Genomic DNA, 27,903 nt, shown 5'->3' on the forward strand with positions numbered 1-27,903 from the left:
GAGAACAAGTAAGAAACAGTGAGCTTGTGTTTTCATGGATTTGTTCACTTAACCACTTCACTTTGACTGCGCATCTGGTGAGGAGTGACGTTTAACTAATGCTCAGTGTGCCCATATAATGCCTGGCAGATCAGTAATTTCTAAAATACTCATTAACTGAAACCGGCACAAATGACTACGTCACATTCATCTTTATTCCCCATCCTGATGCTCAGATTGAAAGATCTGTTTGTCTCTCCCTCTCCTCTGTGTGCGTGTACGGAGGTGGGTGTGGTCCAGAGAGGACACACCTGTTGTTGGCATGGCAGCTTTTTGTCTTTCAGTGACAGCACTTAAACCTGACTCTTGTCTGCACTCACTTTTAGATTGTGGCTCTACTCACATTCAGCCTGTATAGCTCAGGCATCTTTGAACTGCTTTCCCGACCCCTTTGTCAGCTCACAGTGCTTCTTGAATATATGAGATATATGAGCCAGCCTTGTACTTACCTGTAAATCTGACTGAACCACTCTCACACCAACACTCCCAGAAACGTGCCTGTTCTGTAGCTAAAGGAGGTTGGGATGTTGGCCCTGTGGTAAAAGCCTTTTTGAAACTTACCTGAACGCCTGTCTGGAGATACTTAGCTCAGTGTAACTTTACTTTGATATTACAGCTTATTTATTCTATACCATATATTTACCTCCACAAAGGGCAGATCCGATTTGATTTAAAGCAGCCTGTGTTCACTGACTCAGAAGTCTGTTTTTACAGAAGGACATCTGATATTTCACAGCAGGAAAAACGCTGTCCAGTGCTAAAATTACAGATGGATGAATTCCACCAAGTTTCACGGTTCTGGTTTCTGCTGGCTCGCTTTCCTTCTTTCCTAACTTACAAGGATTTCTGAAAAGATCAGAGCCATCAATAATGTCATTAAAAGCATCTGTGCTTCATATTAGGACTAAAACCTGCTGTCAAAAGACCCCTTCACTTCCAAGTTCTTGGATTGAAATTGCTTGCCTAGTCTAATAAGTTATGAATCTTGAATAAGGGAGGACATAATTTATGTGAGATAGACAAGCCAGTGCCAGTGTTTGACTTCAGCTTTGTGTTTAGATATAAATCTTACTGCGTGCTTGTACATATTGTGCCTTCATATTGGTAGAAAAAAATGGCCTTAAGCATTGTTATCTAACTTTCACTCCCTGCAGTCACACACACACACACACACACACACACACACACACACACACACACACACACACACACACACACACACACACACACACACCTAGCAAGGGTGGCACTTTTAGTCCAACTATGCGGTTGAATCAGCTGTTTTAGCATTAGATGCTAACTCTGCAGATCAATGGCAACCTCGGTCTATTACTCATACCGACCCTATTAGCATCTGCTATTAGCATCTTGTCATCAATACCATTGATCAAGCTGCTCTGACTTCAGGGCAGAGCGGGACACAGAGGGGACCTGCTGAGAGAGAGAGAGAGGGAAGAGGACATTAATCTGATCAGTCAAACGTGATATTAGACAGCTCCTCCCTCATCAATAATGCAGGAAGACCTATTTGTTTTGGCACTGGGGCCAGTAAAAATGTGATGACACTGTGCTGGTAATTAGTTAATTATTGGACTGAAGTAATCAGCAAATATTTTGATAAGTGTTGGAGCGATTTATAACAAAAAATAGGGGGTCGGCTTCTTGTTTATCATTTATGAGGTTCCAATGTTGACGTTTGACTAGAGAAAACAGCATGGAGGTGTTTATCGTGACTTTTACTGATTTATTTGAAAACAGATTCAGTTTTACTGCATTTCAGAAATGTTCTTTCTGTACACACACACACTTAGAAAACCAGGACTTTTATGAATGCGTTTGTTTGGTTGCATGTCTAATTTTACACTCCTGCTGCCACAGCTCGTCTTTGTCATTACTTCTTAAATCCTGCAGATGACAGTAGTGTGCTGACGACCTGACAAATCACAGAGAGAAGAAGTGTTTGCACACGAAGACTACAATCTTCTAAAGGTTTCTGCACCCTCTGTAAAGGTTCACCATCAAACTCTCAGTCATTAAACCATTAAGTCACAAATCTGATAAGTCACAGCCTGATTGCATTTGTTGTTAAAATGTTTGGCTTATTTTTAACAAAGTTAGACTGTTTGTTTTAAAAATGACCCAAGAATGATTTGGTAAGTAAAAACTAAAAAATATAGACCTGTTTTATTCTCAGGTTCACTGAAAGTATGTAATGCAGCCTTGTCTTCATACAAATGGTGGAGGAGTAACTGATCTGTCTCTGCTCCTTCTTTTGTGATACATGTGTAAGGAGTGGTAACGATAAATCACACCTCAGAACCTGTATATATGTAATCTATAATAATGCTAAAACTCCTTGATTATTAGAGTTGCAATGATCTATATCGACTTGTTGATTTATATCAGCCTACAGGTGAATAAGATGGTAAATAAGCTGTGAGAGAAGGAGAGCGGGCTCAGAGGTTCAGTACATACATTTCTTTCACACTCCCAATTTTTTTTTACTCGGTAACTTATTTTTTTGTCAAAATTTTAAAACTTGTCTTCAGCTGAGTTCATGCTGACTCAGTTAAAATTATTTGAGACGCAACAAGAACATTTTCTGAACTTTAAAAGCTCCACTCAACAAGAACTGTGGGCACATTTTGATATCTCAAACTGGTGGTATTAACTCTGAGCTGAAACTGGGTTTGATCTTTGATATGAGGATTTCTCCCTTCTGTTCTCTGTCAGGATGATCCCACACCGCTTCAGTAATGTTGAGGTGCGTGCTCTGGTGAGGCCAATCCATGACTGATAGTGTTATATTGTGTGTTTTTCTATCCATCTTACTCTAATAGCAGTTTGGGATCATTTGGCATGCTGAAAAAGAAGCCAATTAGATGCTTTCCAAATGTTGGATCAAAATCTTCCAAATTACACTTTTTCTGTCTATAATTCCATCAAATTTGACCTCCAACACTACTGTCCAAAATCAAGGCCCAAATCATAACAGTGCACTGCTGTACCCCTCTCCTGACCTACTGGTGACAATATGAATACAAATGTCAAATTTGCCTCTCACACTGTGTTATCTTTTGCATTTTTAATAGATTCAAATAAAGAAATGTGAATAAATGATGTTTTTTTTTTCAACAGGCTGCTATCAACAAAGGGTCTCAAGATATGGTTTAAAATGTGATCTTTGTTTAACTTTTTACACAGTCTATGGTCTGTCGCTTGACTTCAGTTAACAGGAACTTCTTTCTCAGTTTTGAGAAAAACATTGGTTCTCACAATGTGCCAAAGCTGATTTTGCAGCTAAAAGATCTTTGTACAGCAAATCAACCCTCACTCACTCACTCACTCTCTTCTCTCGCTCTCTCTCTCTCTCTCTCTCTCTCACACACACACACACACACACACACACACACACACACACACACTGCATATTTCTATAGCCTTTCTGAAAAGAAGCATATCTGCAGTAAGCAGAGGCCAGAGCGCACACACACACGTTGATCATACAGCTGCGTTACCATATCTCTGAGGACATTGCATTGACTTATATTAAGTTCCTGGAGCTTTACCCTAGTGTAGTCTTACATTACCTTAAATCAATTCTTCTAAAATTTGGTAAATCATGTTATGAAAACTTGCTTTTTTGCCCCCCAAAACAAAGCTGAGCCTCCACGTTATAACAGCGTAAATAGATTTATGTCCCCATAACACGAGTAATACAAGTGCACACCCAATACCAAGTTCCAGAAGAAGTGCAATGTCAGCAAATGGCTACTGTACACACACACACTTTCAGCATCTTCAGCTTTCAGAGAAGCAAGGTGGTTGGTCTGTTAAGGTGGTCTCACTCGGTGTGTGGCGCTGTCTGTTACTGTTCCCCAAATTCTAACTCGACATTCAACTCAACTTTCTTCCTCCTTGTTCAGTAATGACAAAATGACCGGATCAACAAAAAGTTGTTTTTTAAATTAAAAAAAAAAAACAAAAATGTAGATATTAGTTCAATAAGTCCAAGTGAGTGTCATAAGGTGAGGACGATGATAGAAAATCACAATCTGAACAAAATTCAGACAATAATCTTGTGTCTGGATATTCTTCATTTAATTTCATATTGTAGATAAAGAACAAACAAAAAACTAAATAATAAACCTTAACCCAGTCGATAAAAATGTGGAGCATAATGTGTCCTGATCAGGGACACATGCTCCAGGAGGGTTTTTCCTGTTAATAACTTTTGCATCTGGATAACTGAGTTAGGGATGACTGATAGTCCTGGAGCCAGTCACCTGTCCTCCGACTTTAAATCATTGAACTGGACCTGTGGGTCAGTCATCGTGCCTTTTGGAGCATTTTTAATGGATTATCAGATTTCTATTTTGGCTTGCTGTGTAGTACAGACCTTCTGAGAAGGTTGGGCTTCGGTTATGGGGCTATGGTGAAATTCCAGTGTTTTATTAGTCTGCAGCCTTTATAAATGAGCTGATACGTGTGTCTGTGTACCTGCACAACTTAGCGCTCCACCCTTCAATCTAAATGTGGTAACTTCTGGTTCTAAAAAACAGTTCAAAGTCCAAAACCAATAGGAGATGTCACTTTTATATTCTCATTGATAAATATATCAGCACTAGGCTCTAAATACATTTCAGTACCAGCAAATGATTTGAGATTAAAAAAATAACATATCCATGAACTCTACAGGACACAGCTAAGGAAGAATCTTAGACACTGTATATAAGAGTGTAAAGGTTCAACAGCCCCTTTGACCCTTTTACAGTAAGGCATTTACTGGAAGATCTTCCCTTCCTCATTTTCCTGCATATGTTTTTCCGTCTCTACCTCCTTGCAGCTGCGGCCATCTTTTGACACCAGTGTGCATCCTGCTTTCATTCTTCTTCTCCCGTGTCGGCAAATTCTGGTGGCACAAAGACAAAAAGCAGGTCTGTGTCATCTTTCCAAACTGGCACGCGCACACCCGCACGAGAGGTAGCGGAGGAGAGATGAAGGAGCAGAATCAGAGCCATGAGAGGTGCAGAAAAGAGGAAATAAGAACAAGGGAGAGCGAATGGCACGCACAGCTTGGCATTTATGCAGAGGATTTCCTCTCCACACCTCGTCTTCCCTCCGCTCGCTCTGTTTACATAAGGAGCCACTTCACATAGTAGCTGCCATGTGTGTCTTGTATGTGAGTGCTGCATATATATGCACTTTCCAGTAACACGGACAGAGAGCATACATGGGCGCCTTCATTCCTTTTGCTGCTGAACTTAAAAATAAAAACCTCAAGTTTCACATTGTTTCGAGATTTTTTTTTGTATGCTTTGTTTTTCTTTTTCAGCAGTAAAAGTTATGAGGAAATTAAACTGCCTCGACGTGTTTTTGAAGCTACCGAGCAATATCCAGGCATTATCATCATCCTCTGCTGGGCTCTGTTGTGGTGTCAGCAGACTGTCTTTTAGCCAAAAGGTGATGGATGTCTCTGGCCACCTCTTTGCTTCCTCTTGAGGAATTTCATAAACCTCTTAGGACACTTCCACAGTCAGCAGACCTAGGAGAACACATATTTTCTTTTTTCTTACCTAAGGTATTGTTATCGTTTTAGCTTTGTCTTCATTTTCTGCCTCTGCCTGTTCCCCTCTAACCTGTCCCCCTCTTTTATTAGCTATCCAAAACTTATCTTTCACTAATTTACTTCAGTGAAAGTTACAGAGGTCGGGCAAGAGTATGATGTTCATGCTGTAGTAGAGGTTATCGTCTCAGTGGTGTCTGTTAAGAAACCAAGGAATCTCGTTTATCTTTTATTTTATAAAAGAGTAGGTAATTATTTTTATATAACAGTTTTGATATGCCTAAGAAAGCAAGCACACTGTCTGGTAAAGACTCTAAGGAAGGTCTGAATCTAACACCGGGACTAATATAACTATCTAAAGTCCACTAAAACCTACACCTGTTTTCACACCTTGCCTCATGTGACTAGGTAGTTCACTCTATATAGTTGACTTTAGTTTATTAGCTAACTAGCGGTCATAGCTTTGTAAGCCCTGAGGATAAAGAAAGATACAGAAAGGTGAGGTTTCTCCGGCTCGATCAAAGGCGGTCAGCATCACTTGCTCTTTGGGGGTTCTTGCTCCCACAATGCAGTTTGTGGGGATAAACTCGTACAAAAAAGTAACTAAATAAGTAGGCAAGTAAGATAGTAAACATTTATTTATAAGGCACATATTATAAACACATTTTTACACACAGATTTCACTGACCAAAGTGCAGTAAATAAATTATTACATCTATTTATAAATACAGAGATGTAATTATTTTAAACATTTTTAAAAAATAGGATATTGAATTATGAGGCCTTCAACAAAAAACAGCGAAAAACAACTAGAGGACAGCAGGGGATGAACAAAGTTACAGATATAATAAATGAAGGATTAGTGGGCAAAAAATGTATACAGGAAATGTCTTTGTAATCACGTAGGTTACCAGTGTTGAAAAATACTACTGTTTTATGGAGTCTGTGACAAAGTGGGTGAGAAGACCATTTGTCCATATTCTTAGTCAACATTCTTGTTCTGATTAAACCATATTTCATATGTAGTCTGCAACAGGCAAACATCTACTATCCCGGGTTTGTTTATGTTTTGCACTTTTACAGATTATATAATATAACATCTTGGTTTAAATCAATTCCTACGAGTTTGTTAAGTTAACATGTTCTTTATTTCAACTGTTAATTTGTATTGTTTAGAACTTACCTTACCTACCTGTCTTCCAGAAACAAAAGGAGGAAATGTAGTTTTACTTCCTGCTTTATAGCTTCTGGGTTCATCTGAGGTCACAGGATGAGACCAGGTGCAGAAGGGGAAGAATTCTTGTAATTTAATAAAGTTGATTTTAGAGGGTTTATGGAGAAATAGATTTATTGTTGTACTATGTATTGATTACACCATAGAGTTTATGTTGTTAGTAAAGAGTGGCAGTAGAGGTTTGAATATAATCATGTTCATCTTACCTACTGAATGGAATAGTCCAGAGGAGAAATTGTTTGGTTAAGTGGACTATTTAAGCAGAAAAACTCAGGTGTTCGAAGAGAAAGGTTCAGGTCAGTGTAGCTGTGTGCAGGCTGACCTTAGTTTCCGTTGATTTAAGTTCAGTTATGTTTATTTGAACTGAGTTAATTTGGAGTTGAGTTTCTTATTTGTTTCTTTGTAAATATTGTTTGGGTCACAAAATGGTGAATAAATCAGTTGCTACACTGCAAAGCATCAGTCTCCTGCACTTCTTTGACCGCTTAAGTCAAGTCCTACCACAAAGTCAACTACCCAGGCTTGTTAAAAACTTGTTATTGTGGTTAAAAACTTGACCCTTGAAGTCTTTGGCCTTAAAGTCCAGTCAAGGAGTTTATTTTGGATGAATGACTGACCGATGTTTAGCCATGCTTTCCGTTACAAAGCACTGTGCTACGTCACAAATGAGCCATTTAAAAAAATATTTTAACCAAAAAAGGACAGAAACTAAATTATGAAGAAAAGTCAGAAATTTGAATGAAATGATCTGCTGATCCTGCATCAAGTGGAAAAAAACACCAACAAAAATAAATGCAAATAGAATAAATGGTAGCAAAAGGAGGAAAAGAGAGTTGTGTTGTTTGTATGATATATCCACCAGCTATGAGAACTAAGTACAGGTTCTCAGTAGGTTGCATCGCAACAAAAGCTTACCTGAATATACATGATATTTACTTGAACAATGCTTACAGTAACACGGCGTCACAGTGTACCACTACATGTTGTGTTACTTATACTGCTGTAGCAGTAAACAAAGAGATACACCAGGTCACCAGAAATAAGATTCTCATGCAATGATCAATTTCTTCAGATTTAAGATCTCATTTAGGGCTGTATGCATTGATTTAGGGGCGTTTGTAGTGTACATGTACTATTTATGTTCTTGGAAACCTGCTAAATATACATAACATACTTAACATGTTCCTGAGGGAAACATCTGCTTCTTCAGCTAAATGCTCCACCACCACCATTGTGTCCGCCTTCCAGAGCATGCAGCTGTTTTTATCTATTTAAGTAAAAACAGCTGTATGCTCATATTATAGCATACATTTTTTACATTACAGATTTCTTTCAGCTTGATAAGTCGTGCTTTAAATCTCATTCAAGTCACATTTTGGGTCAAAATCTCTGTTTTTAGCAGCATTTCATCAGGTTGATGAATATGTTGCACATCAAAGCTGAATGTAATATTTTGACATGAATATCATGAAAATGTGGCTGTTGTCTTCATATAGATGAATGGCAGTGTAGGAAATGTTGCTGTGGATTTGATATGTTTCTATGGATTACAGCAGAATTAATTCAAGGTAACTGGGGACTCTATGAGTGACAAAGATAGCTTAAACAGTCTGTTATAACCAGAGTGGATCACTCAAATGCCTGATTCAGATAATGCATATCTTTGAAGTCAGAGTAGTGTGCAGCAAACCTGGTGCAGTTCAATTCTACTGCATCTAGAAACAAAGCTAATATTAGTGCTCCAATACCTGCAGACCACAGCACTTGGAGGAGTCTCGAGGGGCTGCTGCTTTGTTTGAGGGTTCCTCTTGATATTTGTGTGCGGGTGTATGTGTGTGTTTGGATATGAGAGAGTGTGGCTTCAGGGAGGGGTGGTGGTCAGTGCGCTGGGTCAGAATGCTGGCGAGGTACTTTCACAGAGTTTCACTGATCGATAAGTGCTTTAAATAGGGACACAAATACCTGAACACAGCATTAATTTCAATAGCTGGAGCCTATTTAAGAAGGAAGCGTTTTTGCTGAATAGATTTGGTGGGTAGTAACCACACAGATGGACTGTAAGTGGCTTGAAAGGCCAAAAATGCCACTAAATGCCTTCCCTGGTGTTAATTTGCAGGTGTTCGAGAGGGAAAAGCAGACCACAAATAAGCACTAAACACACACGCACACAAACACTAAGTAAAGTGTGGAGGCTTTTTAAAATAACTTTAACACTGTTCTCGTGGTAAGTACGAGTCTTGTGACATGCACTCCCAAAACATGCCCACCAGCTTCACCCAAACGTCTATGCAAATCAACACGCATCGGCATAACATGGATGTAGAAAGAATGTATTTGACCTGCGGTTAACAACTGCACACTTAAACACACCGATTAGTGCAGTGAGTCACAAACTATAAGATACCCCTAGGCATGGATGACCAGTAGAAACTTGTGAAGTGAAATGAAGCTGAGTGAAGGTGACTTGGTTGGAAAACACACAAGCAAGTGTGCTGACTTTTATTTCATTAAAATTTCATTTGTCTTTTGTTTTTGTACAATGGTTGAAAATGTGGAGTGGGAGGGCAAGAGCTCGTTTTGGCTTAGAGTAGTGGCTCGTGGCATTTACCTGCCAAACTTTTTGCTGAGCTAAGCAGTAGTGCTTCAGCACACCCTGCTGGTGATGGCAGTTTGCTTGCTCTCCCCAAAGTTTTTCTTTATCTACCTATTTATTTTTATTATCCTTGTTAGTGCAATTCTTGCCATTAAGACTCGTTGATAATATCAGAACCCTGATCTTAGTATGAGGAATCAGACTGACACAGATTCATCCTGTCAGAGTTGGTTGTTGCTCCTTTTTTCTATCCCACAAACTTTCAGGTTGTCCAGCAGGTTAATTTTGGGACAAAAAAAACCAGGAGTGTGTCGACCTGTGCGCGCGCGTGTGCGCGCGTGTGTGCTGCCTCTAAGGCAGGGGTGTCAAACTCAGATACACAGTGGGCCAAAATTCAAAACTGGAACAAAGTCGCGGGCTAACGTTAATATTTATTGAAAAAAAAAAAAAAAAAAAAAAAAAAAAATATATATATATATATATATATATATATATATATATATATATATATATATATATGTATTCCTCCAGATATAAGAATGAATCTTTTCTTATGGACAAGTTTAGCTGAAAAACTGAATATGGAACAAGCAAAGCTTAATACTAAACAATATATACATTAGCTGTATAATGCCAGTAGGCCAGCTCTAATAGTAATTTGGTATGGCTTCGCGGGCCAAATGTAATTAGGCTGCGGGCCAAATTTGGCCCACGGGCCAGAGTTTGACACCTATGCTCTAAGGGATTTGTGTCCAACCGTGGATAGTGGACAGCTTGCGGCTGGATTGATGGCGTGACGTCAGCGCGCCGCTACCTCTCCCAGAGGGCAGGATTAGTCGGGAGCGGCAGAGACAGCGCTCCGGTAATCTCCCGGTAATAAATGGGGGGAGTCAGGCACGTTTGAAACTGCCGGTACCGAGTGACACCCCGAGACCCCCTGAGACTCCGGAGAAAGTCCCCACAGTTGCAGCACGATGGGTCGCTATGTGGCTCCGCAGCAATCCAACGCGCCCCGGGCAGGTAAACGCAGCAGGTAAGCTGTGGAGACGTATGGGTGAGCTTGTCTCAGGAGGATTTACACTGGCAAGGTGTTCACTGTCTGTCAACAACTGCTGGGGTTTTATTTTTACTGCTGTAGTCTTCCGTGTGTGCATGTGCACGTGTATAGGCAGCACTGGGGGAGATGGGTGGTTCCTGACAACTTTGCAGTCCGTGCGAAATTAGAGTAAAATACGTCAAATGAAATTGACTGTAAAGGATTTTTTTCTCCCCCTCTTGCCTAAATGCTCTTAGCGTTCTTTTCATGAACTAACACGCTCAGGCTGCTGCGCTGGACCTGTGGATGTCAGGGATGCAGGGGAGGATCACGAACTCGGTTGTTGACCGACCTACTGCTGCCAAGGGTATTTATGAGAGATTAGAGAAGACATCATAGGTGAATGGCAGACTGGTCTATCTATCTATCTCGGGTTGCAGACTATCTCCCACTCTAAAGGCCATTGTTCAGTAGGGATTTATTTATTTATTTATTGAAATTCACTATTTAAGTTTCAAAGGTTTAAAACTGATGTCCCTCTCCCTCTCTCTATGACAGCAACTCAGAAGGGGGCCAGAATAAAAGACCACTTGTCACGTCATGACTGTAAAGCTCCTGCCTCTGGGCGTTTATGGTTTGGCTCTCACCTACTTGGCACCTGCCTCAGAATAACCAGATAACACCTACTTAGAGTCACAGGCAAATTTGTGGCCACCGTGTTACTTTTACCGCTACCGGTTCTTTACTGCCAGTTCACTTTATTTTGCGGGTCAATGTGAATAAAGGTCCAATTAAGCCGGTGATGATTAGTGAGCGGCTTCCTCTCTGAGATCAGAGAGAAGGCTCAGGAGTTTTGCGCATTAAAAAAACACGAACGAAGAAGACTGCGAATGGTCCATTGAATGGAGACAAAAGAAGACAGAGACGTGTGGTTCTGCACCACTTGGGACGAACAGTGCGGTTGTGTGTGTGTGTGTGTGTGTGTGTGTGTGTGTGTGTGTGTGTGTGTGTGTGTGTGTGTGTGTGTGTGTGTGAATGGGCGGTGCGCTGACTTGGGTTGAGAGAGAGAGACAGTACCACCACCGGACACGAGAGAAAGAGAGACAGAGAGACACAGAGAAAGAGAGAGAGAGAGAGAGAGAGAGAGAGAGAGAGAGAGAGAGAGAGAGAGAGATTGCGCTAGGCGAGGGACAAGAGTGTTGGTTGGAAACACACAAGGTGGATGATTCTCGTGCGTGCAGCAGCAGCAGACACACCACCGTGCGTCTTTACGCTCAGAGATCACCCAGCCCTGATCTCCTAACCTCTCCTCTTTCTTGCTTGTCTAGCAGCAGCTTCACCTGCGAAGCCACAGCGGAGGACAGCGGAGCTTCTCAGCGGACACTTTGCTGACTGAGAGACGGACGCACGGAAACCTCAGCGTACTTTAACCATGGAGGAGAGTCAGTCGGAGTAGGGTAACTTACTACAACCTACACCATCCACAAGCAGACTGTCACAAAGGACGCCAATCTTCAAGATGGCCCGATAAATTCTTAACGCCGTGCTTCGGAGATTGGATTGTCCATCTCTCAGTAGCGCACGAGACGAGCAGAGAGGCCGTTATTTGGTTATTTCAGTCTTCAGATGGACCGTGTGCCATCCGCACTTGCTGGTAAGATGCGCTGGATCACACTGGTGCTTGCCGGCTTGACTTTCTGGGGCAAAGTTACTATTTGTAACTGTTTCGACTACGAGGAGCCAGACTATGAATATTATGAGGAAGAGAGAGCGGAGACCATTGACTACAAGGACCCCTGCAAAGCTGGTGAGTCATTTTACTTTATTTTAGCTTTTAAATTATAAAAGTAACACAAGAACTATATTTATTACTCTGGTCACGGTGATCCTGCCCTCCTACAGCTGGCTCCGAGGCGGCACGTGCGTGTGTGTATGAGGGATGACAGCGCGCTTCTGCCAATAACCGCATAACCGGTGTCGGTGTCTGTAGCGATCTCGCAGATGCATGCCACGTGCATGCCACGGTGACGGTCACGTTAAGTCTGATGCACTTTTCAATGCATGCAAACACACAAACATGCTCACATTCAGCTCAAGCATCCCCCAGAGTCCAAATATTGGTGGCGCGCATGGATCGCATACGTTTGCGAGCGTGTGCAGATGTCAAGTCAACTAATAACAGGAATAAAAATAACAGCTGGATTTACACAGGCGCGGATTCACGTTCTGTCTCTCACACACATGCGCGTGCACACGTGATAAACATTTAACATTTGTGTAGTTGTTGTGGAGTAACACCCTGATGTGGCTTAATCGCTATGAACGAATTTCTTGTGTGTAAAAAATAAAAGAAAGAAAATCTTTCACTGAATCGAAAATAAATGTGTCTGTTGTGTCAGCGAGTGGTTGCCAGTTTTTTAAAGTTTTAAAGTTTTATACATAAGAGGTGTATTTTTTTAATAGGTCTTTTATTGGCGGCGGGAAGGGGGGGGGAGGGGGGTCATTTTGGTTTTTATATAGTCGCTCTCTTAACCAGTCCCTCTCCTCCTAGTTATTCTCCTCTGTTAGCGCCTGGACCATAACCTTTAAATGCAGTATTTGTTGGTGACCATTTACGTATCCCCATTTTATTAAGGCTGGCTATATGGGAAATGTTTTAGACTGTTACCAGTGTAATGATGACCAGTGGCAGCACCAGATAAGATACACCAGATAGAAACTGGTATTATTACGTTTTCAGCGGTGTGAATCATCCATGTTCTTCTGCTTATCCAATTAAGGGTTACAATTTTTGTGAAAGCCTCTTCCAGCTGTCCTAGCGCTAGAAGAAGGGTACACCCTGGACATGTCACCAGCCTGTCATATGGCTGACAGAGAAACAGACAGACACACTACCTACAATCAATTAAGAATCACTAATAACCTAATATGCGGCAGACAACCCACGGAGTCACTAGGAGATGATGCAAACACACAGAAAAGGCCCAACAGGCCAGTGGATTCAACCACCAGCCACTGTGGAAATGACTGTACGCCAAAGAATAATTAGATTAAATCCTTCAATCCTCACTCTTCTTATTATCTTATACAGACAATACATCTTATGCTTCTTTTTTTACCTTCACTTGATGAAAACAAGCTTGTGCTGTTGCTCAAGTTATTAATTTTTAAAATATTGATAAGCTATAAAATTATTACTTTTTTTTCCTAGGTTTTATGTTTTTGTTCATTTGGGAACAAAAATGATTGAGAAATTGTTCTGCAAAAAGGTGTTCCTGTAAAACAGAAGAATACATGTACCTCAGGGCTGATGAGTATATGCACAGTGCCCTGAGGAGCTCCATCCTGTGTTGTGTTGGATGACCACAATTAACTGTGTGGTGGCCCTGGCCACCCTTGGCCACTACTTGGCTCCTCCCCTAATTGTCCCTGAAGTGCACAAACCATTAATAAGAAACATTTGGCACCTAGTAATTGTGTCTTAGGTAAAAGGGAAAATGCAGTTCAGTTTCATATATAGAGCAGCAATTCATAATCACAGTAGGCTCAAGGTGCTCGAGTTTGCTCCAAAATGAGAGAGAAAACGCCAACAATAGGACATATGTGTGTTGATCTTCTTGCTTTTAGGCCTAGAACAACGAATTTCATAATCTAACTTAATATCTTTTTGATATATTTTTTAAGGTTTTTCTGACCCTCTCCTCTCCTCTTTCTATAAGAGGGATGTTGGGATGGTGTAAAATAAATAAGCATCTTTTAAAATCTGGATCCTTGTTTGGGGTTACACCCTCCTGACTTTGTGTGTCTTTCTCCGTGTGTGTTTGTGTACATGCGTGTCCATGTGTGTTTTAGTGGTACTTAATGTTGTCTGCGATGACACATTGGACTGATAAGAACTCCACCCCAGAGCGCTAAGCGTCCACACGCTGACCAACACACATTCTTCCCATACCAAATACACAAACCTGACAACCGTGGACATTGGCCAGTGTGTGTGTGTGTGTCTGCATGTGTGTTTGCTCATGTGCATGTCACACTGATCTCTATGGGTGATTTTTATGTTGACTCTGCAATCCCATGTCTCTGTGGCTTTTTAGCTATGCAAAGAACTTACCGTTCATTCGTTTGTGTGTGTTTTGATGGGAGCCCGGCAGGTTAAAGGGAGTCAGTAAGTCTACGCATGTTTGTGAGACCGAGCGAGTCTTTAAGGTTAAAATAACTGAGAGAAAAAACACAGCGAATGTATTTATTTTCTGAAAATATCGATGAACATAAAGAGCCTTCTATACTCAGCTGCTGAGGTTTCTTGCAGCAAATTGCATAAACGCACACAGGCACACACACTCCTAATAATCAACACATACGTTCATCTTATAAGCCTTATAATTTTACAAGTGCCATTTGTTTTCAGGCATTTCTGTTTTATTGGACATTTGACAGCTGGCACCTTTTTACATCATTTGAACATGTATAGCTCATTTATATTAAATACTGAGTCCTCAAATTTCATTCTCCTTTTACTTTCTCCTCTGATGATTTGGTTTATAATAAGAAAATGACAAAACCATCTCATCTCAGAGTCAGTGTAGGTTTTTTAAACTGTGAATGCAGCCCCACTGGTGAGGTATGAAACTGCTGTGGGTGGGGTGTGGACGACCAAGGTTAAAAAAAATGTAATTAACTTGAATGATTTGTGTAGGATCGGATAAGTGGAAGAGGATGGATAGATTTGTGCAGAGATAATAAAGTCTGGTGATGCAATGTTGATGACCTTTACTTCTCTAAAATTCAATTTGAGTCATTTTTTATTGTTAATAATTGCTGAAAGCTGTGCATGTGTGTGTAGTGGGGTCAATTACGGCTTCTGAAGGCAGAAATTTTTTTTAGAGCCACTGGTGTGGAGGGTGCTCTGGAGCTTTGGCCTGTTTTGCATGATGCTCATCAGCAGATTGAGTTTGCTTATCTTCTCATCTGGCTCAAAGTTTGCAAAGTTTTCATCATTTTATGGTGTCAGTTTATTGTTTAGATGCACAAGTCTTGGGCTAAAAAATAACACTACTGTAAATACAAACGAGTAAATGATTCTGTTTTTTGTTTTATGCCTGCATCCTCACCACCTTATGTCTGTAACTGTTCCACTTAGTACTGTGTGGGAGCATGTCATTTAATATCTACCTGCACATTCTGAAATACAAGCTTTCAATATGCTAATCCAGCCACAGATACGGACACACAAATGTTTCAGTGTGAGCCTGCAGAGCCTCTGACAGACACACACAAGTGTCTGCTGATGTGCAGCTGAATTTAAACCCACTCGCACGCACACATCTCCTGAGATTTTCTGGAGTAATCGTGTTGCAATTAATGCACTGACTTGGCAGCTATGTGCAGCTTGTAAGAAGTGGAAGCGCGACTCATTCCACGCCTGACCCCATGGCATCGGTCTGAGTGGTTGGTATTCCGCCTCCTGTTTTTGCTGGGAAAACACAAGGGGAATATTTGGCTGTCTGCTTATCTCCTCCGAGTCCCGCGCTGGTAGACAGGGGAACACACACTTCCATGCCTTTGTGAAGTGATTTCCCTACACGAACACACATGCACACACACACACGGTACACACACACATGCTAAGCTCCCTCCATTCACCCGCGCTTATCTCTTCCTGGTTGTCTGCATCCTGCTACTCAGCTGGAGATGACACACATACGCGCACGCCCACACACACAAATGCGCACACGTATGTGCCCCTACGCTCACTCAAGAGTCATTCATGCTTCCTTCCAAATCACTGTTCTCATAAAATCCTCACACACATCGAGTGAAAGCTAAACAAACCTCGGTATCTAAAGGCTGTGGGTCTTTTCTTCAGGAGGAATCAGAGACATTACTACTGTTTCTCTACTTTAAACACAATAGTCGGGCATCGTAGGAGTGTGTGTGGGCACAGTGTGTTGTTTTTTTTTATGGACACATCACTGAGATCAGGTGTTACAACATAAGACTTAAAAGATTTAAAAATTTTTATACAAAATTTGTTTGAGGGGTGGCACAGTGGCAAAATAGTTAAGAATTGTTGCTTGACAGCAAGAAAGTCCTAGCTTTGAATCCACCGGCTGGCACAGGCACATCTGTGTGGAATTTGCATATTCTTCCTGTGCCTGTGTGGGTTCTCTCTGGTGCTCCAACTTCCTCCCAGAGTCATGCATGTCAGATTAATCAGTGAGTCTAAAACTCTGTCACAGTTGCCAACGTCTATATTTCTGCGTTAACCACGCCACCCTGTCCAGGGTGTACTTCACCTCTTGCCCTTTGAAAGCTGAAATAGCCTCAGGCCTCCCACAATGCTAAAGTGAATAAGCAGTTCGGAGAATAGATGAATGAAATTAATGAATGAAACAAAGTTGTTTATTCTCTGCATCATGTGCACCTAAAGCAGATTGTCACTGCACATAGTCAGGTGATATGGCTAGTTACATCACAGTCTTCAATTCAACCTTTCATTGGAGGGATCACCTCATAAACCGTTTCACATTGGCTGAAGCTGATTCAGATGTGATGGTAGAATATATAAGGTACCATACTACACTGTACTTTACTGTAAAATAACTGGGATCTGTTCTATCAGTTTCTCATTTTATATGCAGATAAAAGATTCTGGCACATGGGATTTAAAGAACCATTTAAAGTGTACGCCACAGTCTGAGGCAATTGCGTTATCTTGTTCACCACAGAACAAGATGCAGGGTGTGCTTGTTTGAAAGTCTCGTGGATAGGTTTGTTTTAGTCAAGAAGAACAGCAGAAAGAGCGTCAAACAAAACAAATCCAAAATAAACAGGACACGGATTAAGTCAGACATACTGTAGCATGAAAAGGAGGAACTGTGGTGGAGGTTGCAAAGTGGCTTGCAGATGCACAGCAGGTGCTGTTATCAATTTTTGGGGAAAACAAATCTGATGTTGATATACAGGTTGATATACATTGTACATAAATATATCCATGCAAAGTGCTGCTAGGCCTTTACTGCAATCACCTTTAGGTGCTGCTGGTTTGTGGCTCTCTTTGTCATCATTTCCATAACATAGAAGCTGCTCTGTTGGGATGAGATCGGAAGACTGACTTGGCCAATCAAGAATATGGCCTTTATTTGGCTGGAGAAGCTATTGTGTTGTTTTTGCTATAAACTTTAGGTCATTATCCATTTGCACTGTAAAGCACTGTCTGATCAGTTTTGAAGCATTTGGCTAAGTCTGAGCAGAGAACATAACCCTGTACACTTCAAAATCTATCCTGCTACTTCTATCAGCAGTTGCATGATAAATAAAAAACACAAGTAGCCTGGTTACACAAACAGGAATACACGTCGACGCCATAACGTTACCTCCAACATGGTTTATACATGACGTGGCATACTTTAACAATGAACTGTTTCCCCCCTTCTCCATACTTTTGTTGTTGTTGTTTTTCTTAACAATGGGAATAATTCTATGGTTGTTCACTTTAGTTGTCATCTATAGTGTTTCAGGCTTCCTTTTTTGTAAACAATGCACTGGGCTAATTATACAGATCTTTTATCTGCTTAATTTGTCATAGAAAGGAACAGGAGTAACCTGGTTATAAAAGAGCTGTTTGTCAATCAATTTTTGATTTAATTTTGAGCCTTTGAAAATGTTGAGACTGTATAATGAAATGGCTGTAATTCCTCCTCAACAGTTAATGCAAAGCTTTTGTTGAAACCCTTGAATTAAACCTGCAAGTCTGCGCTTCAATCACATCTTTATTCTTTGATTTAAAACCCACTGTGGCATAGAGAGAAAGAAATTAGTAATGATAACCAATACAGCTGATTAGTACGAGTTTAACTCACACTTAAATTTTCTAGAAGTGTCCCAAGCGTACCTCAGATCCTGGGATTTGAACGCCTGTGCAGGTATATGTTCGCTGTGTACTGTACATGCAGCCCACCAAGTCGTGACATGAGCTGCAGCTACTGTTCATCCCTTCCCCCATTCATCAGTAGGAAGGAAACTAGAGCAACATGTGTATGTGTACATTTGGCACCGCGGCTGCCTTGCATCTTTGTGTGTTAGCGAGGGAGCAAGTGGTCTCACTCATATTATATTAAACAGGATTTTCCCGAGCAGAGTGCTCCTGCCACTGAGCTTCCGAAGTCTTCCTCAGGATTCCCGCCTCAGCACAAACTCTGCGGCCATACCCAGGGCCGACTGTTTGTTCTGGAGCGTCATTGTTCCGGAGCAGCAGAAGCCATGAGTCAGCATCGTCTTCACATCGCCCACCTGCCATGCACCGTTCAATTATTAAATGTCTAGGTGCTTTTATGTCACCCAGCTTTCCCTGATGGTATTTATAGAAGCAAAAAAATAAAAAATAAAAAATCAGACCCATTCACACATTAATGTCTGAAGAAAAGCATCTTTCTCCTGGCAGTCAAACTTGTTTTGTTGTCTAAGTATTGTAGCAGCAAACTCCTCCCTACACTCCACCTGCTGCAGTTGCGATCTTTGATGCCTAAGCAAGCTAACGTTACAGGAAAAAAGTGATGACCATGTAGCTGAGCTAGCCTGTATTGTCACCTGTGGCTGAAGACAGATACGTTTAACCAAAGCAGGTAAAGAGAAATATCTTTTTGAGTTCAGATCTCTGACAAAGATCTCTTTAGGATCCTTATGATGTCATAAATTCTGGTTTTCTCAGTCTTTAATTGCCCCCATAGATAATCAGCACTATTGAGATCAGGTGACTGTGGAGGGCAGTTCATCGTACCTCTTCTTTCCTCTTCTTTGGTCTTCTGCTGCTGTACGACTCCTTGTGGTGCTGCTTCTCCTTTGTAAAGAGTTCACCAAACGATGTCTCCATTTCCCTCTCAATATCATACTGCTTAGGGGAATTTGAGGCACAGCTGATGGACGAACAACAGCTACAAGTTGATTATTTTAAAAATTCCTCTGATGTGAGTCAATCAATTCCGCCTGAGTCTCATGTGAACGCTGCTCCACTGGAAAGATTTCATGCCTTCACTTGATTTATGCACTGTAATCTAACTGAAACTCATCATTTACGGCAACTGCACTGAAATCCAACTTCAAATGAAGTTACTCATCCGGTAATTGAAACTATGTAGTCACACCTGGGTTCAGCTATCTGCGATCTCAACAAGAACAACATTGTTCTCTGTTCTATGACTTTGTGCATTTAAAGGCCAGTTGGCTGCTCGTTCCCTGGGTGCAGACCCGGGGCACGCCGACGGGAAACCGAGCCGTAATCACGTCCCGTCACAATGTCTGGCCAAACCCATGACCCGCTAGGGAGGAATCCCAGTGTCACAGTAAAGTGATTAGGGGGTTACGCCAGCTCTGTGAGTGCATGCGTCATATGATATCATGTTATTCTGTCTCATACCAAACATGTCTTTGCGCGATCTCGCTGTCAATTTATAGTTCAGAGTTCTAAGTGAGCGAGGCCTTTGAAATCTTTTCATTCATTTCAGATTTAATTATACAGCAGCCAGTTCACAACACGAGTCATCTCAGGTCACAGCACATTTAAGGTCAAGACCTTAGAAAAAGAGAAAACCCCCTTTGAGCAATGAACAGTGGAGATAAGGTGGTTTTTACTCAACATATTTGTGCTCTCCTACCCTTTACCTTCCATCCATAGCATTTTACAACATGTTCTTCTTTTCCTTTTGATCTCTTGGCATAGACTACTAGCAATATTTACTGAAAAAACTAAAAATAGCTCCACTTGGACAAAAGCTCCTGTTAACTGGATTTGTTTATGATCAGTCTGGACTTCATTCCGGGTCATTTCAAATGTCCAGGTGTGTGCCTCACGGCCCTGCCATCTGTTTTCAGCTGTGTTCACGGATGAAGAAACTGTGCTTATTCTAATCTCTAGACAAACACACACGCACACTGTGGCGCAGGTAAACACAGTGATGTGTCAGTGTACAAGTGTGTAACTGGGTCTTTGTCAGTGTCTGGGACTATATTTACGTCTGTAAAAATATATAATTAGAGTTTGCGTGTTTTGTATAGAGTCAGACCTCAGTGCGACTGGTGATTTTAAAGTTTCTAATTATGGCTTCAATTCAGTGAATACTCACCAACACTGTAAGTACCCTGTTTTATTCAGGATTTTTTTCTATTGCATGTCACTCTTGTCTCTTGCCTCTGTGTCTCTCTCTTTCAAATCTACTTGCAGCAGGGTGTGGGTATGAACATTTTTGGACTTGGACTAAGCAGCTACATTTTTCACATTTTTTTTTTTTTACCAGTGATAGAAAAACTGCAGCATCTCTTTACATTCCAGCACCTTGGCGTAAGTGCAGTAGCTCAGCATTATTCCATCTTAAACACTCAAAGAAGAATAGAAACGGCCGTTTCAATTTCAAGTGCTACTCAAAGTCATACTTTGCTTCACAATGGACAATGGGGGCTTTGCACAGTTTGGTTTCACAGCAGTTATTTTGGGTTTCGGGATAAAAAAAATCCATAGAGACAATCCATGTAGCATCTCCAGGAATTTCAACACTTTACAATTTGTGTTTGAGTCTAATGTTCGATCAGAGTGTTGTGAACGTTATGAAGGTTGGTACGTGGGCTTGTGTCACACATAGGCTTTGACACAACCCCCCTCTGTGTACTCTGTAAAGGAAGGCCAACTTGAAAGTGCTTTAAACTGACTCCTTTGGTTGGTAAAATCAATCAAAAGCTATACAAGACTATAAGACTATTTATTTATTTATGGCCTCTGCAGATATTAACCTGGTTTCAATCACCAGTTTCAAAACTTACCGAATATGGTGGTTGGTTTTTTTTTTTGCAAATTTTGTAAATTAGGAGTAAAATAGATAATAAGAAGCAAACTCACCAAGGCAGCTCACTCTCCAATATTTACCTTTAAAGGAAATATTGTATTTTGTATAAATTCATTTGGGTTTTTAAATTCAAGAAGTTTGTAGTGCAGTAAAAGTCAGATAAGGGATTACAGGTATTGATTTGTAAACGATCTGACATGAATAACTTGATCCTATTATATGATATTATACCACTATGACTAACTAGGCAGCTCATTCTCTGTCTCTTAGCAACCCTGTCTTTAAACATGCAACACACTTTGGGGTAGAAGTGTAAAAGTGAGGTCAGAGGTCAAATGTTGTAGTTGTTAAGTCCTTTTACATTGTTGTTTATACTAGTCAGACTAGTTGGAGCATCTGATTGTTGATGTGTTTTATAATGTTTGGAATGTTTTTCTGTTATATATACTGTTGGTGTTTTTATAGACTTAAAAAAGGCGTTTGATACAATTGATCATTCTATATTAATGAATAAACTAGAGAGATATGGCATAAGAGGGATAGCATACAAGTGGATGAAAAGTTACCTGGATGAAAGATATCAATATGTCGAATTCAATAATGTAAAATCTAAGCAGTTGAAGGTAACTTGTGGTGTTCCTCAGGGCTCTGTGCTGGGCCCTAAATTATTTATATTATATATAAATGACATATGTAGTGTTTCCAAACTGTTAAAATGTGTATTGTTTGCTGATGATACCACTCTATACTGCTCAGGTAAAAACTTAGAACAGCTTCTGACTACAGCGGAAAAGGAGTTAAATATATTAAAAAACTGGTTTGATGTAAATAAGTTATCATTAAATATAAAGAAAACAAAATTGATTATTTGTGGCACTAGACAAATGAAAAATGTATCTAAAATAAGGGTTAATGGAATTGAAATTGAAAGAGTGTACAAAAATAAATTTCTTGGAGTGATAATTGATGATAAGCTGAGTTGGAAGTCTCATATAAACCACGTGAAAACAAAAATGTCAAAAACCATTGCTATTCTCTATAAAACAAAGCATGTCCTGAACAAAAAATCATTATACACACTTTATTGTACTCTGTTGCTTCCATATATGACTTACTGTCTGGAGATATGGGGTAATGCATATAAAACGAACACTCTTCATATTTTCAAGTTACAAAAAAGAGCTATAAGAATTATAAACCAATCAAACTATATAGAACCAACTAACATTTTGTTTATTAATCTGAATACCCTGAAATTTTATGATTTAGTTGAATATAAAATGGCACAGATAATGTATAAAGCACAAAATAACTTGCTTTGCCCCAGTACTCAGAAGCTGTTCAAAGTCAGAGAGAGTCAATATGACTTAAGGGGAACAGATTTCTTTAAAGAAAACAAGATAAGGACAAACATAAAGCAGAGATGTGTTTCTGTTAGAGGAGTTAACCTGTGGAATAGTTATGACAGTGATTTAAAAAGGTGTAGTTCATTTTCCTTGTTTAAAAACATGTTTAAAAATAGAGTAATAGAAAAATATATAAATCAAGAATGAAAAGAGCAAAAAGGAGAAAAAAAAATAACCTCTTGATTCTTTTGCTTTGATGTAGTTACTTATCTAAGGTGGAAAGGTTTTTTTTCTTTGTTTTTTTTTTTTGTTTTTGTTGGTTTGTTTGTTTGTTTGTTTGGTTTTTGCTTTGTTTTATTATTTTCTTCAAGCCCTGTGTACAGGAGCTGCATACAAAAAGATATTTTGTGAAAAGGGTTGGCGTAATAAGCAAATGCTTCAGCCAATACCTTTTGATTAGCCTTGTCTCATGCTTTCTTTCTTTATGGTAGATTTTTGTTCTGCTTTCACTGTTTTTTTTTCCCCACTGTTTTCACTGAGATTTGAATTTGAATGCTAATCAATAAAATCAAAATCAAAATGAAAAAAAAAAAGTGACATCATATTTGGATGCAAACTATAATGTGGTATTTAGAAGATATACGTGTCACATATACATGTAGATATGATTTTCTATATGCCAATATGTTTTTGATACAAACAATGGCAGTAAGAAACTTTGACTTTCAGATCAATCTGTTGATGTTGAAGGAGAGGTCAGAGGTCAACATGATATTTTAACTCTTTCTATGGTACTTTATACATATTGACAATACATACTGAACTTGTAAGATTCATAGTTTCTAAGTCATAATGTTTTTTGTCAGCTTGGTAAAAAGAATAATCATGGAGCTGATTTTAAAGATCTTGGTGTTACACTGAGCAGTGTCCAAGTCTTTCAGTCAGCTCCACTTGTCGTGCCTAACTTTAAAAGACCGAGATGGTGATGGGCAAAATGTCCAAGTTGAGGTTTCAGAATATTAGTTGACAAACCAGTGGAGCCATCTATATCCATTTTTAATCTTTGGTATCACTGTTGCCTCTTACAAGGGAACATGGAAACCTTGAATCCATATTAGGCTTTTTAATGTAATCATATTTTTTACACTTAAAAGATCATGTTAGCTTCCAGGCTCATTGATATTTCCCCTCACTTTGCCACTGGTTTGCTCGACTAGATGTTTCAGTTAAAGTCAGTTAAACAAGCCAATATGATTGGCTTCCATTTGAGTATTTATGCACAATCGCTTTAGTCTTGTGCATAAATTGATCACACAGGCTGCTTGCTCATCCGGGACTTCCTTTAAAACAGAATCATTTATAGCAGAGTTGAGTTTAAATCGAGGCTGAGCCTAAAGAAGTAAAAGAATTTGAAGCCAGACAGTGAAGTAATGCTTCAAAATATCAGGAGCACCAATGGGTAAATCAAAGTGTGATAATCCAGTCCTGACCAATGCAAAGGAATGATCTTCAGCTGCTCCCTTATTTCCCAAGAGGTTACCACTGCGGATGGATCCACATATTTGATTTGGCACAAATTTTACGCTGGCTGCCCTTCCTGATGCAACCCTCCTGTTTATCCGGCACTAGGATTACACCAGCTTGCGACCCCTGAGGCTGGGTTCATGTCTCCTCCTGGTCTAGAACTGGGAATCTTTCATGTGTAAGGCAAATGTGGTAATCACTACACAACAGAGCATACACACAGTATATATATATATATTTTTAAAAATGCACAAAAAAGGTCTTTACAGTATAAACACAGATTTCCTTCTTAACAAAGCTGAGGTTTCAATAGTGAACAGATATTTGGGTGGAGCATCAATTTAATAAATCCACTTCATAAGCTCTCACCTCAAAAGCATGCCATATTGTAACTCTTTGAGGCCTGCATTTTTGGTACTTTGCCTCATCATGACCTTTTCTGGCACCATCAGTGTTGAACTGCAGCACCTGCTGTTGGTCGCAAAGGGTTAAAGTAGATAAAGCAGCTTGCACAATGATTAGTTTTGGAGAAAATCCTCAAACGGGGCCGAGATAATCTCTTTTTTAATATAACGGCACGTTTGCAGCCACATTTATATACAGCATAATAATATCACATGAGTGAACGGGCTCATATACATGCATGTTCACACACATGGATGCCCACATCTTAGCCCACCTACACTGTGACCTTATATTTGCTTAATGAGGAGCTTAGTGAGGTGTGTGTGTGTGCAGTCATTGTGTATGTGTGTTTGTGTTAGATACACCCCAGTGAGTACAGCATGAGTGCAGAACGCAGTAGTGCATAACTGTATACTGTACTGTAGTGCAGTCAAAATGTACAGAAAAACACCTGCTACATTTATCACAAATAACATTTAAGCAAACAAATTTGTTTTAAAAAAATCAGTTAATCTAGCTGCATTTTCACCATCTTAGTTTGACAATGTCTTATGTGACAGATTAAATATCTTGAGAACTAAGTAGTTTACTTTCTTCCCTTGAAAGCTGCTGGCGTCTCCTTTAAACGAGGGCTGTGATGTGATCAAAACCCTTTTTAAAAGCTTTAATGAAGCCTCGAGTCTCTTTGTCTTTTTGGAAACTTTGCACAATAAATCCATACCGACAGATGCGGTAATGAAGGTGTTCTCTGGTCACATATGCAATTTTCAATGCCTGAAATGCCGCTGTTGTTGTTAGCGTAGCTCTTAGCAATCCCATAATGCCTTGTTTGGTTGGAACATGGCCATCAATGGCTGTGTTACAAACCTGCCAAGTAATTAAAAGGACTAACTGGACATCTGAGTTGCAACTCATTGCATGGAATAACAGCAGATTGACCTCATTCTCTATAGACCTGCACTTTCAGGGTAGTGAAAGCATAATGAATAAATCAGCATAGATGCAATGAATAATATGTACAATCTCCTTTACAGATATCTATAACATTGTAAGCTGTGTGCTCAGGGTGTGTTGAGCATTCATAGATATACATACCTATCATTCAGGCTATTTTTTAACTAAAACCTGGTTGTTCTGAAAACAGATGGTACGTTACAAAGCTGAAGCCAGACAAACATTACTACACAGGAAATAATCACTTCGATCGAACTGCTTTGAATTCTTGTTTAACTTCAGCAGTTATAGTTATGGGCTCGTTCTCCACCTCTTTGCACTCGCATTTTGAGCGTAGTTTGTTTTGCAAAAAAGAGACAAATCATACATCAATCAACATTAAATATGCATTTCACTGATAGCATTAGGATTAGTATTATCATTCCAGTTTGAATGCTGTTATCACAAACTCTACTGGGAAAGATAATGCATTGAAACATATCTGTGGCAGCACTCAAATGAACATGGCAACGACTGCTTCACTGAGTGTTTAAGAGAAACCCAAGCAAAAACAAAAATCTTTTTCATCTAGTGATCACAAAAAAATCATAAACAACCATAAAAGTTCAGGCAGGGAAATATAATACATGACTAAAATAGGGCAGCCATTATTTTTTATTTAAATCCTAATTGAATTGCATTGTGTTATCATTGTATTAAAAGCTTATGTTTGATTGCTCTTTTGCATCAGTGTGTGCGTGCTTTGTTCAGATGACAATGAGTGACGCTCGCATCTGTTGGACATTCGCTGTCAGGCTGCAGAATTACTTGCAGAAAGCTGACTTCAGCTGTGTCTGCTTGAGAACTTGATCAATAAGACACAAAGCAGTCTCGCTGCTAGCTGGCAACATGGTGGGCTGGTGGGGTGAATACGTGTGAGTAGTGATGCCTCTACCTCTCAGACTGTGTTTGGTGCATTACTGTTGTGTGTGTGTGTGTCCCTGTGTGCTACTGTGTGTGTTTGCTGCAGTGCCCCTGCTGAAGGGCGAACAGTAAGGCCCTGGTCAGCATGATGTAGACCTCCTGGGACGTCCTGGGGTTTTTGGATCAATACCTTTCCTCCTGCATCTCCCTGCATCACTGTTCTCATCCCTCCTCACCCCGTGGCTTGACTTTGGGCTATTTATGGTATCTCTATGGATTAACAAGACCCTAACGATCAATGGGCCAAACTTACTATCACTGTACTCCCCCTCCACTTCTCACTTTGTATCTCTGCTTGTGTCAGCTCCTTTTCTCTGGAAAACTTTTAGTCCTTATATTTTTCCCTTGTTGTCCTGAAATGTTCAGAGCCAAGAGAAGTGTAATCTCAGGACACTGTCACATTCACGCTGCCCCACAAATAGGAGCAAAAATGAAGGGAAAGTCTTTTTCCAATGCACATGCAAGGTGATGCAGACTGTGTTTGTACGAGGATTGTCACATTGTCCTTTTGCTGTTGAAGTAGCAGATTTAAGTCGATTGTTTGTTCAGTTTTTTTGTTTTTTCACTCTTCTGTGGCTCACTATGAACGCAGAGAACATGCTAGAGGAAAACTTTGTCACCCACAGCAATTTAGCGTCAGAAATAACAATTCTAATAGGACTATCCAGACCACATCTTTAAAAACGTGCTGGTGTAATTGTGCTGTTTTTGCGACTTTATGTGTCAAAGTCGCACCCACATCAGCCTTTTCACATAGTATTAAACCTCTTTTTATATGTGTTTTTAAATGGTTTTCCTTTCAACCAGGGATTAATCCAATCCAGACTCTCGTTATAAAATGCCCAGGGAAAAAATATATTTAAAGGGATAGCAGATTCTGTTTTGCATTCGCTCTTGCATAAATAACAGAGCTGCAAATACTCGAAAAATGACAGCGAGAAGTTTGATTAGTACCATTCATGACAAATGAAGAATGGATTTTCCTAAACAAATCTCTTTCCAAGCTGAACTGTGCACAAGCTGTGTGACGTACTACCCTCATTAAAATACCAAAAACTGGTTGGTCATCTCTGTGGAGCTCAGCACGAACCCAGTAGCAACCACCACCTGTAGCTCAAAGTTAGAGTCAGACTTAGTGAATCATGAAAGATTAATTAAAGAAAGACTGAAAATAATTAATTTTTCAGACTTTCAGAAGTCTGATGCTTTTTGTTGCTGTAGACTACTTTGGACTATTGTGCGAACAAAGCCAGCTGCTGGTCATTTGCGGTGATCGTTGCTCTCTCTCGATTGTACAATGTGCATTTGGTAAATTATGTAATAAAAGCAGGGATTACCATGATGTTTAATAAATGCATATCTTCGCACATCTACTTCTTTTACTGTTTCAAGCTACCGCCACAGT

General features: G+C 40.0%; 1 protein-coding gene across 6 annotated transcripts in view; it reads left to right on the top strand.

Annotated features, from left to right (window-relative positions):
• The first annotated feature begins 10,263 nt into the window (after positions 1-10,263).
• Positions 10,264-27,903, top strand: part of tll1 (tolloid-like 1) — a 61,733-nt gene continuing 44,093 nt past the window's right edge. The window contains exons 1-2 of one of the 6 annotated variants that reach the window (XM_082535936.1): positions 10,264-10,465; positions 11,797-12,275. In XM_082535936.1, coding sequence (XP_082392062.1) covers positions 12,095-12,275 — 181 coding nt within the window. In that variant the 5' untranslated portion in view covers positions 10,264-10,465; positions 11,797-12,094. Of the gene's footprint in view, positions 10,466-10,818; positions 10,836-11,598; positions 12,276-27,903 lie in introns of those variants that run through there. The other 5 variants (XM_082535937.1, XM_082535939.1, XM_082535938.1 and 2 more) reach the window with 5 other exon arrangements.

This window comes from Aulonocara stuartgranti (assembly GCF_965226115.1).
Source record: "Aulonocara stuartgranti genome assembly, chromosome: 6".
Taxonomy (NCBI): Eukaryota; Metazoa; Chordata; class Actinopteri; order Cichliformes; family Cichlidae; genus Aulonocara; species Aulonocara stuartgranti.